This window comes from Diplotaxodon limnothrissa, linkage group LG18 (genome assembly GCF_057381915.1).
Source record: "Diplotaxodon limnothrissa isolate DT_005_m linkage group LG18, D_limnothrissa_male_GT1.1, whole genome shotgun sequence".
In the NCBI taxonomy this organism is placed as follows: domain Eukaryota; kingdom Metazoa; phylum Chordata; class Actinopteri; order Cichliformes; family Cichlidae; genus Diplotaxodon; species Diplotaxodon limnothrissa.
In genome coordinates this window covers 32,560,102-32,576,431 of record NC_140613.1, presented here as the reverse complement: position 1 = coordinate 32,576,431, position 16,330 = coordinate 32,560,102, and the positions used below count along the sequence as shown (strand labels likewise).

At 44.4% G+C, this 16,330-nt stretch overlaps 1 protein-coding gene across 5 annotated transcripts in view; it reads right to left on the bottom strand.

Annotated features, from left to right (window-relative positions):
• The window catches only part of LOC146613997 (triple functional domain protein-like), a 77,912-nt gene that overhangs the window by 14,437 nt on the left and 47,145 nt on the right, over positions 1–16,330 (bottom strand). For all 5 annotated transcript variants that reach the window (XM_085378649.1, XM_085378652.1, XM_085378653.1 and 2 more), the window contains exons 11-34: positions 14,009–14,140; positions 13,668–13,898; positions 12,876–12,998; positions 11,377–11,568; positions 10,771–10,940; positions 8,500–8,674; positions 7,439–7,634; positions 6,785–6,951; positions 6,542–6,661; positions 6,256–6,447; positions 6,029–6,178; positions 5,807–5,921; positions 4,353–4,468; positions 4,148–4,270; positions 3,860–4,054; positions 3,658–3,776; positions 2,924–2,990; positions 2,658–2,767; positions 2,481–2,550; positions 1,950–2,039; positions 1,774–1,866; positions 1,568–1,679; positions 1,266–1,456; positions 1,028–1,129 (exon numbers count right to left, since the gene is read on the bottom strand). In XM_085378649.1, coding sequence (XP_085234775.1) covers positions 1,028–1,129; positions 1,266–1,456; positions 1,568–1,679; positions 1,774–1,866; positions 1,950–2,039; positions 2,481–2,550; positions 2,658–2,767; positions 2,924–2,990; positions 3,658–3,776; positions 3,860–4,054; positions 4,148–4,270; positions 4,353–4,468; positions 5,807–5,921; positions 6,029–6,178; positions 6,256–6,447; positions 6,542–6,661; positions 6,785–6,951; positions 7,439–7,634; positions 8,500–8,674; positions 10,771–10,940; positions 11,377–11,568; positions 12,876–12,998; positions 13,668–13,898; positions 14,009–14,140 — 3,351 coding nt within the window. The remainder of the gene's footprint in view (positions 1–1,027; positions 1,130–1,265; positions 1,457–1,567; positions 1,680–1,773; positions 1,867–1,949; positions 2,040–2,480; positions 2,551–2,657; positions 2,768–2,923; positions 2,991–3,657; positions 3,777–3,859; positions 4,055–4,147; positions 4,271–4,352; positions 4,469–5,806; positions 5,922–6,028; positions 6,179–6,255; positions 6,448–6,541; positions 6,662–6,784; positions 6,952–7,438; positions 7,635–8,499; positions 8,675–10,770; positions 10,941–11,376; positions 11,569–12,875; positions 12,999–13,667; positions 13,899–14,008; positions 14,141–16,330) is intronic.

Below are 16,330 nucleotides of genomic sequence, written 5' to 3'. Positions count from 1 at the left end.
TTTGAATTTAAAATATAAAAAAGGGAATTTCACTGGTTTGCTTTTAGAAGGTGTACAGGACATTTTACAAGCTGACAGAATGATTTGAAATGATAGAAGTGCACAACACTGACATTTTGGTTTGACAGTATAATGAAGGCCAATAAAATGCCTAGTGAATAGTAATGATAGTGTGTGTGTGTGTGTGTGTGTGTGTGGTTAGTAACAAGACACACCTAATTTACAATACACATAACACATGACTGCTTCCCAGTGGTTAGTCTGGGAGTCGGTGTGTATTTATGTTGAAATGCTCAGTACTGAACGTGCTAGGACTCTGGCTTCATGCTGGTCCAACAGCTGACAAGTTTTAATCCATCTGTGACACTACTCAGCAGGAAGAAGTCTTACATGGGTGATACGATATTTAGAAAAATTAATTAAAAACTTCAACAGTGGCTGTAAATCATTATTAAAATATATATTTTGTGGTAGAGAAGGATAGCTAAGTCGCTGCTTTGATAAAGCAGCAGCGAGTCAGACTGGTCGATTGTGGGCGTTCAGGGGCTGAATCAGCATCACCAGCGTTGGTGGAAGCATGTCGGCCCACATAGAGAATTAGAGATACAAACATCCACAGAAAACACAGCCCCAGATATACACATGTGTGCCGTGTTTTGTTAACAGATGGAACAAAAGCAGAAATCTAACCAGGCTGGAAGACGAGAAGGAAGGAGGAGACAGAAGAGTGACTACAGAAAGCTTCTCAGCCACCCTGAAGCTGCTCATGCATTTAAACGGGACAGAAGAGAGGACAGTAGAGATAAGAAGAAGAATAGAAAAGGTCTGAATGTGGAGAGGAAACTGGGTTAGACCAATATTTATGCTTTCAGCACACTCACATGGAAGATTCACGTATTTTCAATGATAGTATTTGGACTTTATTGAGACCAAATTACTCATCAGATTTGCTTCAGGAAGCTATATTGGTCCAACCCAAGAGGAGGAGTCTGCGAAGCAAGGAGGAGGAGGAGGAGGAGTGTTTTACCTTGAGTACAATCTTGTTGTCAGAGGTCGGGGTGCGTCCCACCCATAGAGCAAACTTACAGGGGTCTCCTTCAACGTGTTCAGTCACCCCTAACTCTGATGTCTGCAAGGAAGAGTAATATGAGAAAACGTCAACTTTACTTTGCGACTGTCAAATGATTTAAATTTTTGTAACTGTGTAAAGTTCTGAGGTTTCCATAATCACAAAAATGCTCCTGACTTCATCATCGTGTACTTACAAAGAGTTTGCTCTTATAGATGTATTTGCTCCGGCCATTTGAGTCTTTGACCTCCTTGCTGAAAACAAGAGACATCTCAAAGAGGAAGAGGTGGCGCTCTCGTCCCTTTCGGATCAGAGTCTTTGGATCCCAGACCTGGAATGAATCCTGGAGAATGAGCTCACCCTGCGACTCGATGTTTTCATCAAAACCTGGAGAAAAAGGCCAGAGGATGACTTGATGAAAAATCATTAAAGAATAAACACACAGAGGTTTGCTGTGAAATTATAGCTAATAGTACAAATACGTGATCAATGTCTGACCTTCCAGCATTGAGAGGTGCATGGCATCGTTGGCTTTCTTGGGAACACTGAGCATCACCTCCAGGCCGTCCTTGATCTCTCCTTTACCTTCTTCGCAGCACGTCAACAACTCCTAAACAGGACGCGGGCACAGAAACCATGACAACAGGAACCATGGAGATGCTCAATACAAGCATCTTGTTGTTTTTTTCGCTGTGGTGGCTTACCTTCAGCAGGAGCTGATACTTGGTGATTCTCTGCACTGGCTTGATCAGATAGGATGAGATGGAGTTGGCCAGTCGGTGCCTCTGTTGAATTTCCTGCCATTAACAGAGGAGAACAGTGAGGTGACTGTACGTGACTGACATTCAGTCTCATCTCAGTGATCAAAGGTGGTACTCACATCAAAGTAGTTGCCAGCATGCTCCAGTATGAGCTGGGTGGAGTCCGGCTTGTTCTTACAGTAGTTCACATACATCTGGAACTTATCAGCCTTGACCAAGAAAGAAACAGATGACAATGAAAAATTAATACCCATCAGATCTCAGCTTATGAACCATTTTTCTTACTTCCAGAAATATTAAAGGGACCATTGATGCTCATTTCCAGCTCCATTTTTTAAATTTGTGGACACTGCTGGGAATATGTCTGCAGAGCCACTGTTCAAAATAACCTTAATTTATGTTTCTCTTTCTGAAACAAGCCTTTTGCTTTTTGCTTTAAGCCAGCCTTCTTTTGATTGGCTACTCCTTGTAAACAAAAGGTTAGAAGAGCAGGTGGGTGGGGCTTCTGTGCTAACAGCCAGAGCTATGTTCCTGACATGACATCATACTGAGCCAGGAGTAGAAAAAAGCTCATATGCATTACTTAGAAATCTAAATGCACACGTACACAGTACAAAATACATTTCTCTGTAAGACACAATAATACATACCCATGTGACGAAGCAATGCCCAACATCCTCTGGTAGCTGCTCATATTTCTCCAACTCTTTGAGGAAGATGCTGATTGAAAGAAAAAAGAAAGAGAGACAGAACCATGAGATACCAGAAGAAAAGATTAGAGCTTTCTCTAAAAATGAAAAATAGTGGAAGGAGGACACGTTTCTTACTTATGGTGGAATTCATAAAGGTCTTGCATGTTTCCAAAGATGATGTGCTCCTTGTTGAGGATCCCTGGAGGAATCTCCTCCACTCCACTGGTCATCTCCCACAGGTAGGTCTGCAATGGAGGAAAGAGGAGATCATAACTATAAGAATAATAATGGTTTTATTTTTCATAGTAGGATTCTGAAAGATTTTTAAATTTAGTTGAAAAGTTGTTGCACAACTCTGCACTAAGCAGGTTAACAGTGGTGGGTTGACAAGTTGAACTTACATCCATGCACTCCCGCAGGTCTCGCACGTAGGCTTTCTCTGTCTGAATCAGCTCTGCCATGATGAACCTGAACACACACAAAACACACAGCGACACAAATTAGCAATTTTCATATCATCCTTGTTCACGCGGTGATAAATCAGCAGCTCCCTTTCAGCCTGTCGACTTCAACCATTTACATTAATGAACGATGACGCCATAAGACGTGGTCATAAAGCAAGCCATGAATGACGGAAATCATGCTTGTGATTTGTGCCGCTCATATAAAAATGATGCAGGCGCTTTTTCCTGGACTGTGTCCGTCCACTCATTTGTTCTGAGCCACAGCTCGATGGTTCAGTCTGCAGTTTTTGTGCTGGCACAGCAGAGAGGAGGCCGGACGGAGGAGCGTAAATCAAGCAGGTTCATTATGTATATACATTTACACTGAGCTCCTCTTCCAGCTATTGACCAGGTTCAGTGCTGACACTGCTGTGGACAGGGACACTGGCAGGTAACCTGCTCATAGTCTGTTAACTCTGAGTGCTTTGCAGTAATAAAACATTTTTCAACAAGTGGGAAAAAATGTTGCTGACGTACAACAAAGACGGTTCACACGAGGAGCTTTTAACTACTAGCTAAACAATTCTTCAGGTATAACCTGGAGCACTTGCCAATTTGCTAAATAAGAATTATTCTTCATCTATTAATTTTTCTGTTTTTCTGATATTATAAAGCAGGAGGTGGTAACATACTCCTTTCTGCGTGCAGATTTGCGTTTCTCCTCATTCAGCTCATGGGCGGCAGCATCCCTCAGCTTGACCTCTGACCCTGGAGCCGTGGCTGGGATGATGTCCAACTGGAGATCCTTGCTCTGACACGGAGAGAAGCAAAGTGAAAGTTTAGGTTTCGGGGTACAGAGCGAGCAGCTGCCTAGCAAACAACCTGAGCACTCACCGCCTTGTTGGAGTCGGAGGAGATGCCCAGAGCTTTCTCAAGACTGCAGCGGTACTTGTCCATGCGCAGCGAAAAGTCTCGATAGCGCTTGTCCACAGCTGTCACCCATTTTTTGATCTCCCCTGCATGACTGTGGCCTTTCTCGCAGAAACCATCGGCCAGCTGGATCAGCAGCTTAACGCGCTCCTTAGTTTGCTAAGAAGGAGAGAAACAGAGCCAATGTGGTCCTGACGCACATGCATGCAAAGATCAACACAAGGTTTCTGTGCGCACGTTCGCGAGCCCAACCTTGGCTGTGATGTGGAATTCCTCATGTTCCTTCAGCAGCTCCTGCGTGTGATGGATACTCGAGCCTGTGGATGTGTGTGTGGACAGGTAAAACTCCCCGGTGTCGTGAATCCACTCCAGAGCCTTAAAAACACACAGAGGATGTTTGTCATAAGTAGAGTGTGTAGATGTGTCGCTGTAAAATTGCAGCGTGCGCTTTGCGTACCTGTTTGGCGCTCCGTTCAAACACCACGTACTGCTGGCATTGATCCAGCCTGCGTTTCTTCATCGTCCAGAAGTGGAGAACGCGGTTCTCTCTTTGCAGTAGCTCATTAAGGATGTCTACACGCAAAACAGGGAGAAAGAGATTTAAGCCAAAAGGTAAGAACCTTCCTGCAGCCACAGTGCAAAGTGTAAGAACCATTTTGCTCAAACTCCCCTCGCTATGATTTGGCTCAGTGTTCGTCACCACAGCTCTGCTGCAGGGTCAGGTTTTCCCAGCACCACCGGCGGTGTTCCAAACATGTTTGTAAGTAATCTTTACTTACACTGTGCTCCTACTTCAAACGTTAGGAGCCAGTGGTTTTGATCATTTATCGGTTATCGGAGTCTTTCAGAGTGTTTGACTCCATCATGTTTGAGTTCCTATATTTTCTTAGATGTTTTTTCATTTGAATACTTTTTAATATTTTTTTTCAATTCGGTTTAGTTTCAGTTCGTTTCTAGAGTGAATTAAACTGTTTCTGTTTGTTTACTGTTCTTAATCCTGAACTTTTCTTAATTCTAATATGAAGGAACAAACACAGACTGAACCAGCAGCCATGTAACAGATTATTTTCTGCCACTGACAGAATTATTTTTTTTTAAACAATGGTGGAAAAATCTGAAGGAGGTCCGTCTTCAGACAGATGACTGACTGCACGAGTGAATTATTCACAGTTACTATAACATTAAATAATTCACATGTAACAATATCAACAAAGGTGCAGGCAGCACCGTCGATCGATCTCTTTCAGAACCGAACATTAAACATAAACTGTAGAATCTTCCCACCACGGTGCCATCCTATTACAGCGTCACATCTACAGGAGCTGCGCAGCACTGTTTTTGTCAGCAGAGAGCTCGTGACGATTATGCGCTCGGCGACATCGCTCTGTGACTTGTTGCAACAGTGCCATCCTACTACAACATCACAGTGGTGTTCTTGTATTTAGTTGCTTTTATTTAGTACTTTTACCCCTAAAGTGAATCTAGTACAGCTGCTCAACTGTGAACTGGCTCCAGTGATCTCAGTGCTCAGTGTAGAAGCAGAGGTAAGGTTCAGCCTCTGGAATCAAATCAAATAAGTACAACGTCTCTGCAGCAACCTCCCACGATGCATCAACGGCTCAAACGAGCACACAGTTTAAATCTCTGTTAGTTCAAATTTGTCTGTTTATGGTGTTTTAGTGCCTCCACTTCAACTGCAGGGGAAACATTCATTTTCTTTTAGTGTCAATGCGAGAAGTGAGCGCACAGTTGGTGTGCATCTCATGTCTTACGCAGCGCTATTAAATATGTGTCAATGTGAATTCAAATGAAAGGTAAAACAAACTTTTGCTGGACTTTATCAAAACGAGGGCTAACGAGGCTGTTGATTAGAAAGTCTGCATGATGTTAAACGTGTCTTCTTATACTCACTTTTGACCTGCTGTTCTGGTGCTTTGACGTGGCTCAGCATCCCGGGCATGTTAACACTGTTCCTGTGCATGTACTTGAGGAAGACATCCGCATTTCTCCTTGCCAGCGTGCACGCCTAATTAAAACGTAAAACACGCACAGTAAGATCAGAAGTGTGAGTTAAAGCTTTGCTCCGCTCTGATTCTGACTCATACTCTGTGTGTGTGGGAGTGTGTGTGTTACTTTTAGGAAGGCCTCCTTCTGCTCCAGGTGCTTGCTGATCATGGGGGTGACGTGGTCTGTTTCACAGTTGGGTCCCAGTTTGTCAGCTCCTCCACACCAGTCCTCCTCTCTCTTGTACTCTTGCTCCAAGCTCTCCAACACGCTGCACACCTGTTGAGAGAAACGTGCAGTCAGTTGTGTTTGTGTGGACTGTCGAGGAGACGGTAAAGCTAACTCTTCTCTCATACCTGTTCAGAGGTCTTGTAGAAGGCGACAGAGGCATTGACAAGCTTGAGTCGGTCCTCCATCTTCAGCATGAGCTGTTGCCAGTGTGAAGCCACGCTCTCGGCACAGTCTCTGATCAGGTCCATGTCGTAGTGGTTGGCCTGAAGCAGAGCCTCCGCTTTCTGCTGAACCTGCAGGGCACTCTGGTGTGTTTTCTGCAGAAAGGGGAAAGATCAGGATTACAGTTAGTCAAAGAAGAGGAGAAATCTAGCTTCAAACGGGCTGATGGGATAACACAAACTCTGTTACCTCAATAGCATGCTGAAATTGTTCGTGTTCCCTCTGCAGCTGCTCAGCTTCCTGCAGGGAGCTGGCTGTTATCAGACCAGCGTTTAGCATCGACTCGCCATTACGAATCCAACCCAGAACCTGTAAGAGAGACAGAGAGAGCTTTTTCCTCACAGAACTTGCAGATTTCTTGGTATTCTGGCGTTTGAACCTGTTTAACCTGCAGATGGTGCCTTGCTGCAGGTATGTGACCAGGCATTTTACCTGCTTGACTTCTGCCTGCAGGTGTCTCAGCTGGACACACTGCTCCAGGTGTCTGCGGTGCTGCTCAGCTGCTAAATCGAGCTCTTGCTGCTTTTCATGAAGAAACTCCAGCAAGTCCTGAACCCGCGTGGCCATGTCCACATCCCGATCGCACAGCAGCTCCACACCTGGATGGAAGACGCGTAACCGTATAAGACTTGGTGTGGAGGAGCAAGTCAAATAACTTTCCCGACAGTCTTAATTATCAGTCACGTGTGCATCAATTCAAACTCATGTTTAATACACGTGGCATGGCGCAACCATTCCTTGTGCCGTTTTACAGAGCACCTATTAGCATGTGAGATCACAGGTGAGTTATTATGGTTAGTGAGTGGGTGCCTCTCATCACAAACGCTGACTGAATCTGACCCGCGACACCTACACAGCATCAATATTAAAACTAAGGTAGCCAACACAGAAATCTGTGCAGCAGCAGCCAACATGAGCTACATCCTGACTACACCCTCAGATGGAAGATGACAGAGGTCTGAGGGAGGCCACCGGGCGACAGTCAAACACCTCCACAGGTTTACTTTACAGCACTTAAGGGCAGATGAAGAACTGGTAATAAGAAAATGTCTAAAAAAAATAATGGAGTCTGAGGAGCGGACTCACCGGAGGCCTGGACTTCGTTGACATACTGCAGCAGCTCCTGGCCCTGGTGGATCACATCGAAGGTGAGGTTGTTCATGGTCAAGGCCTTGTCAGCGTGGTGCTGGAGCCTCTGCTCGGCCAGCGTCAGGTCCTCCGTGTCAAAGTCATTCATCTGACCTGTCAGCTCCTCGTTCCACGACTCCAGGTCAGAGATGATCTGAGGAGGGAAGAGATTGAATTTAAAGGAAGCGTAGTATAGAGTAGCTTTAGTGAGTCACGAGTCTGTGAGATTGCTGCACTAAGGCACAATGCTGCGTGGGTAGATGTTTTTCATACAAATTACACGCATTATTCTTCCAATATCATTAATTCTAAATGAAAAATACTTTTGCATTTAAACGTGTGAACAGCACATTTTCACTTATACATTATACAGAAGCACAGGCTGTTCGATTCTGTGTCCACACGCAACCGTCTTTGTACTTGAAGCACCCGTGACCTCATTTTCAGAGCTATCGAGGGATTATTGTTGCTTAGCTACAAAAAACGGTTTCTAGTGCTTCTGCATTCCTTCTTTGTGGACATCAGGTCTCTACAGTTTGCTTAAGACTGTTTAAACATTCTTATAATGGCAGATAACTGGGCTGTCACTGAGAACAGTTCAATTCTCCTCCACCCGTCTTGACAGTGTTTGATGTCCTAATTTCCTCCCCTTTCTTTGAATGTTTACCTCTTGAAAGCCTACTAGGAGTAAGCACTGACGCTCTTTTATGAACGGAGCAGTTTGTGTCACATTTCAGACCTTGCTTCTCAAATAAAATGACTGGGTTTGCATCAGCAGTTAGCAAAGGTAGTCTAACCTTGGAAAAAATACACAAACTATTCTAACGATCATTAGAATAGTCAATAATTTGTAATTTAGGGTACAGGGGAGGTATTCAAATGTCTGATGAGAGAGAAGTGACACTGATCAGTTGTAGCTGAACCATTTACAGCTAAAAGTGCAGTGAGTGAGGCTGAACTGAGAGTTTCTTTCGTATAAACAGCTTCCTGTGGAAACAAATCCACCTATGAGGACTCACATCAATGGCATCCCTCTCAAAGATGCGGAGCTGCAGGAAGAGCTCCAGTTTGATCTTCCTCTCCTGGAAGAGCTCCTCCATCTGTGCCTGGGCTTCATCCAGCTGCTGGAGGACGCTCTCGATGTGGTTGATGGAGCTGTTGTGGGGCGTCTTGTTGCTGGAGATGGCGGAGTCCCTGCAACACAAATGCACAAACGGCTATTAAACCATGTGATGAAGTGCTGACCATAAAAACAAGGGACGCAGAGCAGCTTTAAAGGGACACCGCAGCACAACAGGGAGAGCCATTGTGCCGATATACTGTCTTATATCAGGATTTGGTTCAGCCAAATCACAAGCAGCTGCCCCTTTATGTTTTCCTTCTTCTGATTGGCTGTCCCTCTTAAACAGGAGGGTTGAATGACTCCCGAGTGAGACTTCTGTGCCAGTTATGTTTGTAAGGGGACAATATTTGGGATGTCCGCTCACTTACACCACACAGAGCAGAAGAAACTGAGACGCTGTATTTGAGGAATTACATATTCAATGCACATATTAAAACTGTGGGCATGTTTAATAGGAGCACCCAGCATCGTGACAGACTCCCTCTGTCCTTCATTTTTGTGACAATATATTGAGTGTTTGAAATCCTGCAGCCTGTCAGCAATCTTAAATGGATTTCATTACTTAATGAGAAAGATTTCTAGTCCATAACACAGCACTGGAGCCAAAATAGCAACATATATTTTACTGTTTCACCACAAAGGAAAACTGAAGTCGTGCATTTAAGCCATCGAGCTGGGATCTTCATAAAGTAAGACAAAACATTAAACCTGCACAGAAGTGTTAATGCGAATATTAAATTGAATAAACAAATCAGACGACCCTCTGTGAGCAAGCACTTGGCAACAGTGGAAAGGAAAAACTCCCGTTTAACAGGAAGAAAAATCCGGCAGAACCAAAACCACAATCAGAGCCGTGACTGGTTGAGAGTGGGGGGAGGGAGACGGGACAAAAGAGAGATTAGAGGTGTCTGAACACATTGAGAGTGAAACTGGATCATGGGAAGCCCCCAGCAGCCTAGAACTATTACAGTGTAACTTGGGGGGGTTAGTGTCACCTGAAAAGCACAGACAGCATCTGTGTCCCGATCCCAAACTGGGAGCTGGTTCCACAAAATTACAGAAGCTCCTCATCTCTTTTTAAAGAGAAGGACTATTGCATATTTTCAGGGATTTTAGAGCTAGAAAAAATAATAATGAATACGTATTTATTACAAGAGGTGAATGAATTAATTAATAAATACAAATTAGTGGCAACTGTGGACCCAGTCCCAGCCTTTCACAGCTCTCACTCTCAACCAGATGCCAATCGTTCAAAGTTATAAAGAATTAAAACGGCCTAAATCGCTCCGAAGCGCACATGTCGCGTGGGCAACGGGGTCTGCAAACATGCATATATTTTTGTTTGAGAAGAGAGAGAGAAAATGAAGCAGCTCATACACATTCTGACTCATCAGTCTCACAGATACACGTATGGTGCACAAACATGCAAACAACAGTTTTGGGGAGGCTAAATATGAGCAAGCAAAGAATCGGAGGTCAGGTGTGTTCTGATTGGCCGATCGCATTGGTTAATCTGTGCAGCGGGTGCACTCCTAGTCCTGCGCACACTCGTTAGCAGAAGGTGTGTGGAGTTACAGTTGCCTCCTGGGGAGAGTGTCACACCATTGGACACGCATTTTTAAAAGCAGTGTTATGTAAGACTTCACCGTGGAGCCAATACACCGTGGAGAGCGAGCAAAGAGAGAAAGAAAGAGGAAAAAACTGGGGGGGGGGGGGGGGGGGGGGACTGGAACGTCCTCTGCATAAAAATAAAGCTGGATAATGAGGGTCAACTGAATCCTCTTCTCCAACACCTCCTCCTTGCCTCTCAGCTTTGTCGCTTTTCACGCACTGCCATTAACGTCTTCAAAATGACACATATTGAATATTTTGCGCTTTCGCCACAAATTTGAATTCCAAACTCATCCCCGGTTAAATTAACCTGCCAAAACTACAACTGAGAGAGACACGGGAAGAGTACTATTACATAAGGAGACATGAGTTTTTTCTTCCCTCCTTGTCTTGACACGTTTTAATATCCCTGCATATACGTGGGCAGAACATGTGCACCATTATCTGTTACTAGTAGCTGAACGGATTTTAAGGATCGGTTGGATTGCATTACTTTTGCATCAGAACATCTTTGTTTTGAGAGTCCATACTCGAAATACAATCTCATTTGCACTACCTGAGCTGCTGGATGAGGTCCTCTCCCTCCTTGATGACGTTGACGGTGACCTGCAGCGTGGTCTGCTGCTGCTGGCCGAAGCGCTTGATCAGATCCTGGACGGCCTCCACAGACTCGGCATAAACGTCGTCCAGCAGCTCCTTCTGGAGCTCCTCCAGCCATGTCCACAACTAGAAGAAGGGTCAGATTTTTTAGAAATCTTATTCAGTTTGATTGCAGGTAAACTAGTCTAATGGTTTATCCACTGGGTTTCTGGTAAGTCTCATACACTGCATATACATGAGCCTGTGTGACACCTCTTTTTTGTTAACACTCGTGTTCTCACCCTGACCACAGGACAGGATCCGGCATACATTAATCACCTTTTTCTGTATTACAAATGGCGATTATCAGAACCTAAAGGGAGGACAGTATAGTTACTGACCGAGTCCTCTCACCAGTTTGAACACCGTTAATTGCGCTCTGACTAAGTCCATTAAACACAAAATATAAACATTTCACCTGGTAATTATTTCCCTCTTGCTCAGAGAGCCCTGTGAAAGCTCTCAACCACACACACACGCAGCCCACCATCCACTTCAACGTTATGTCATCCCTCCTGCCCACCTCTTTGACGTGCGTGTGGAAGGCGACAGACATGTCCAGCAGGACTTTGCGCTGCTCCACGCGGCGAACAAAGTCTTGGATCCTGTCTTCGAGCTGGTGGGCGGCCTGGTAGATCTCCTCTGGGTCGCACTCTCCTGTCTGGGCCAGCTGCTCGGCCGCCTCCAGCAGCTTGTCTGCATTGGTGTACGTATTCTACACCGAGGCCGGAGGTAAAGGGGGAGACGGATTAGCTGAAGAAGGCAGTGTAAAACAAGCGCAATGCAGTTCGAAGATGGGCAGAGAGAGAGAGAGAGAGAGAGAGAGATCGTACAGGCAGAGACAAAAATAAAAAACAGGATATGAAGACGTGTATACTGATTAAATCAGTGACAGCAGAGCTTCACAGAAATAGGTAGTGAAAGGAAACATACAGACAGCGGGTGAAGGGGATATACAAAGAAAGGTGCAGAAGCAAACGGAAACAAATGGCTGTGTTACGGTGGGACGTCAACAAGTTGTTGATATTTTTTGGTTAAAGTTAATGAGGCTGTCGGAGTATTCTACACTACTAGTGTGGAAATATAAAAGGATTACAGCTGTAACAAATGCAAAACATAGTATTTTTAAGTATATGCAAGTAATATTTTACATGCTTGCTGTATAAATATAGTATGCAGTAACTGAAGGTGTTAGATAAATATATGCAAGCAAAGAGTAGGAACACAGATGTAGCAGGTGCACACCACTTCTTAGTGTTTATATAAACAGATAAAAAAATAAAAATAAAAAACCAGTACAGTTAATACAACATCTCAACCATATATGGCAGTATAACCCAAACTGAAGAGTCACGGGGTAAGCTGGCATTAAGACATTTTTACTGCAAACAGCTGCACATGCAGATGCAAGTCTGTGTGTGCAGCAGGTGTCTACACATTACTTTGGGTGAAATTGTTAAAAACCTACTAAGAGCTTATCTAGTTTGTAAAATTATTTTAATCAACTAAAATCAAGGCAAGAACCTGACCTTGGCCAAACACCTTCACAAAATGCTGGGAATGCATTAACTTTTACTTGGGACAAATACTGTTCATAAAAAACTATTTAGAAAATAGAGTTAAGCTAACACTGAAACTAATAAAACCAACAATGTCAAACAATAAAACCTAGAAACTAAGTCTTTATAAACAAAAACTAAAGTATCTCTGCTAGCTTGAATAGCTAATATTTTACATTAACAAATTAAAGCTAATAAGCTTTAGCATAGCCGAGATTTGCTAACCCTCACTGCACCTTTACTTTTTTTCCATTTTTTCCCCCAATGAGTCAGAGTGTCTTTCACTAATAGTGAAATGCCCAAAGATTGTAAATTAATATAATAACATGGAGACACAACAGAGTAGAAAACATTACAGTGGCAAAAGAAGAAGAAAAACAGCACACAGAAACAATACAAACACCAGCAATGCAGTGACTGGTGCACTGGTTTAAACCTGACAAAAGGCCAGGAATCAAGCTACCTGTGCCACTTCCTCAAAGTCTTCATGGCGTTTCTGGAGAGCTCTGGCTCGGTGGAGAGACTTTCCCACCCCTGTGTGTTTGCTGAGGAAGGCCTCGCCATGGTTTTCTATCCAGTCCAAAACCTGTGCAAAGACCACATTACCCACTGTGAAACGTATAACACCACAAGGGGGCGCTCTGACGTGGTATTACTGCCACAAGTGTTAATGATGAAACCTGTACATGAGTGCAAAGGAATGGCAGAAATAACCATGAGCGCGGTTAACAGGAGCCACAGCACGGAGTCTTTCTTTGCACACTCCCCTCTGTGCACTTTGTCCTTCTTAGGATGAACAGCATCTGCATGGCCATATGACCCAATTCAGTTGCCATAGCAATAGTTGCCATGTCAACACACTGAGGAATGCCTATGATTTTTGGACAGTGTGCAGCGGTATTGTCATGTTGGGACCATTTGATTACAGTATGCAAGCTTTTATTCTGCAGAAAGCCTTTTTATTTCAGGCCTTCATCCAGTGCTCCTATCCACAGCAACATGTGAGGACTGAACGTGCATCGTCCCAGCAAATAACTCAAGGACATGTCGATAGGAAACATGCCTGCGGTTGCAATCAAACCCTCTATTAAGTGTAGTATTCATCTAGCCATAAGCCTAGCCTGCTATTTTCAAATTAATGTCTAACCCTGGCAATTAAGCTCGGTCCTTGGAATTGCAGTGTGCTCGAACAAATGCGCGCATGCATGAAGGTATAAACAAAAATACACGCAGTAAACTGGAAACGTGTGCGTACCTGCTGGACGTCCTGCTGAAACACGCAGAGCTGCAGGCGCTGGTGCAGACGCACTTTACGGTGCTGCCAGATGTTTTCCAGCTGTCTCTGGTGATGCAGCACCTCGTGGATGATGTCCAGGACGTGGTGCACCGCCTTAGAGTAGTTTGCCGTTGCCGTCAGTGAATCGGCACTGCCTGGGGTCAAAGGTCGCTGCAGCTTGTCCAGCAGAGTTTTGCCATCTTGACTCACCTGAGGTTAGAAAATGTTTTGAACTCTATGTGAATCGGAAAGATAAATGCCACTAAAGCTAATTCTGCCCTCTGGACAGCAGACTAACTCCATCGTGTGTGTGAACTTGCCTCCGAGTAAGCAGCTGTGATGTGCTCGTACAGGCCTTGGTGATGGTGGATGGCATCTTCGAGGTCTTGTAACTCAGAAGGCAAGTCCACCTCGCCACATGCCTTACACCAGGAGTCCACATTACTCATGTACTGCAGCGAGAGGAGAAGCATAGTTCACATGACACACTGGTGGTTTATACAGTGGGGCAAAAAAGTATTTAGTCAGCCACCGATTGTGCAAGTTCCCCCACCTAAAATGATGACAGAGGTCAGTAATTTGCACCAGAGGTACACTTCAACTGTGAGAGACAGAATGTGAAAAAAAAATCCATGAATCCACATGGTAGGATTTGTAAAGAATTCGTAAATCAGGGTGGAAAATAAGTATTTGGTCAATAACAAAAATACAACTCAATACTTTGTAACATAACCTTTGTTGGCAATAACAGAGGTCAAACGTTTACTATAGGTCTTTACCAGGTTTGCACACACAGTAGCTGGTATTTTGGCCCATTCCTCCATGCAGATCTTCTCGAGAGCAGTGATGTTTTGGGGCTGTCGCCGAGCAACACGGACTTTCAACTCCCGCCACAGATTTTCTATGGGGTTGAGGTCTGGAGACTGGCTAGGCCACTCCGGGACTTTCAAATGCTTCTTACGGAGCCACTCCTTTGTTGCCCGGGCGGTGTGTTTTGGATCATTGTCATGTTGGAAGACCCAGCCTCGTTTCATCTTCAAAGTTCTCACTGATGGAAGGAGGTTTTGGCTCAAAATCTCACGATACATGGCCCCATTCATTCTGTCCTTAACACGGATCAGTCGTCCTGTCCCCTTGGCAGAAAAACAGCCCCATAGCATGATGTTTCCACCCCCATGCTTCACAGTAGGTATGGTGTTCTTGGGATGCGACTCAGTATTCTTCTTCCTCCAAACACGACGAGTTGAGTTTATACCAAAAAGTTCTACTTTGGTTTCATCTGACCACATGACATTCTCCCAATCCTCTGCTGTATCATCCATGTGCTCTCTGGCAAACTTCAGACGGGCCTGGACATGCACTGGCTTCAGCAGCGGAACACGTCTGGCACTGCGGGATTTGATTCCCTGCCGTTGTAGTGTGTTACTGATGGTGACCTTTGTTACTTTGGTCCCAGCTCTCTGCAGGTCATTCACCAGGTCCCCCCGTGTGGTTCTGGGATCTTTGCTCACCGTTCTCATGATCATTTTGACCCCACGGGATGAGATCTTGCGTGGAGCCCCAGATGGAGGGAGATTATCAGTGGTCTTGTATGTCTTCCATTTTCTGATGATTGCTCCCACAGTTGATTTTTTTCACACCAAGCTGCTTGCCTATTGTAGATTCACTCTTCCCAGTCTGGTGCAGGTCTACAATACTTTTCCTGGTGTCCTTCGAAAGCTCTTTGGTCTTGGCCATGGCGGAGTTTGGAGTCTGACTGTTTGAGGCTGTGGACAGGTGTCTTTTATACAGATGATGAGTTCAAACAGGTGCCATTCATACAGGTAACGAGTGGGGGACAGAAAAGCTTCTTACAGAAGACGTTACAGGTCTGTGAGAGCCAGAGATTTTCCTTGTTTGAGGTGACCAAATACTTATTTTCCACCCTGATTTACGAATAAATTCTTTACAAATCCTACCATGTGGATTCATGGATTTTTTTTTCACATTCTGTCTCTCACAGTTGAAGTGTATCTCTGGTGCAAATTACTGACCTCTGTCATCATTTTAAGTGGGTTAACTTGCACAATCGGTGGCTGACTAAATACTTTTTTGCCCCACTGTACATCTGTGCGCTCTTCCCAGGGGTCAGAAACAGCAGAGCATAGAAAGACATCGCCTGGGTGTAAACCTGCAGAAATCATCTTTTGCCCATGAGATCTATTAGAAGAATTATCTATAGCTGAACCTGCTGTTCATTGGCCTGTGGTGACTTCCTAGAAGCTTCCTGTACCCCCCTGTAGGAGTGATGGGTGAAAACATAACAATCATTAAGATTGACCTCTGGGAAATATCTCCATCTTAATGATTTGCCTTTTAAACACCTCTCACATCATAATTGGAATCACATACAGAAGAGAAGCTTGTTTTAAGTCTTTGTTCTCTTCATGTATGTGTGGAGTGGAAAAACCTCTGGGAACAAAATGCCCTTTTCTATTTCATCTTACAAACATGAAAGGCTGGTCTGATGACGGCAGCATTCCAGGTCGGAAAAGTCGCACCGCCCATGTTCCCTGGCTGTTATTCTGCTTGTGTACTTTTTAAGGCCATGAATCATTCCATAGTGGCCAGACTAATGAGCTCGGGCAAAAATACCAGCAGAC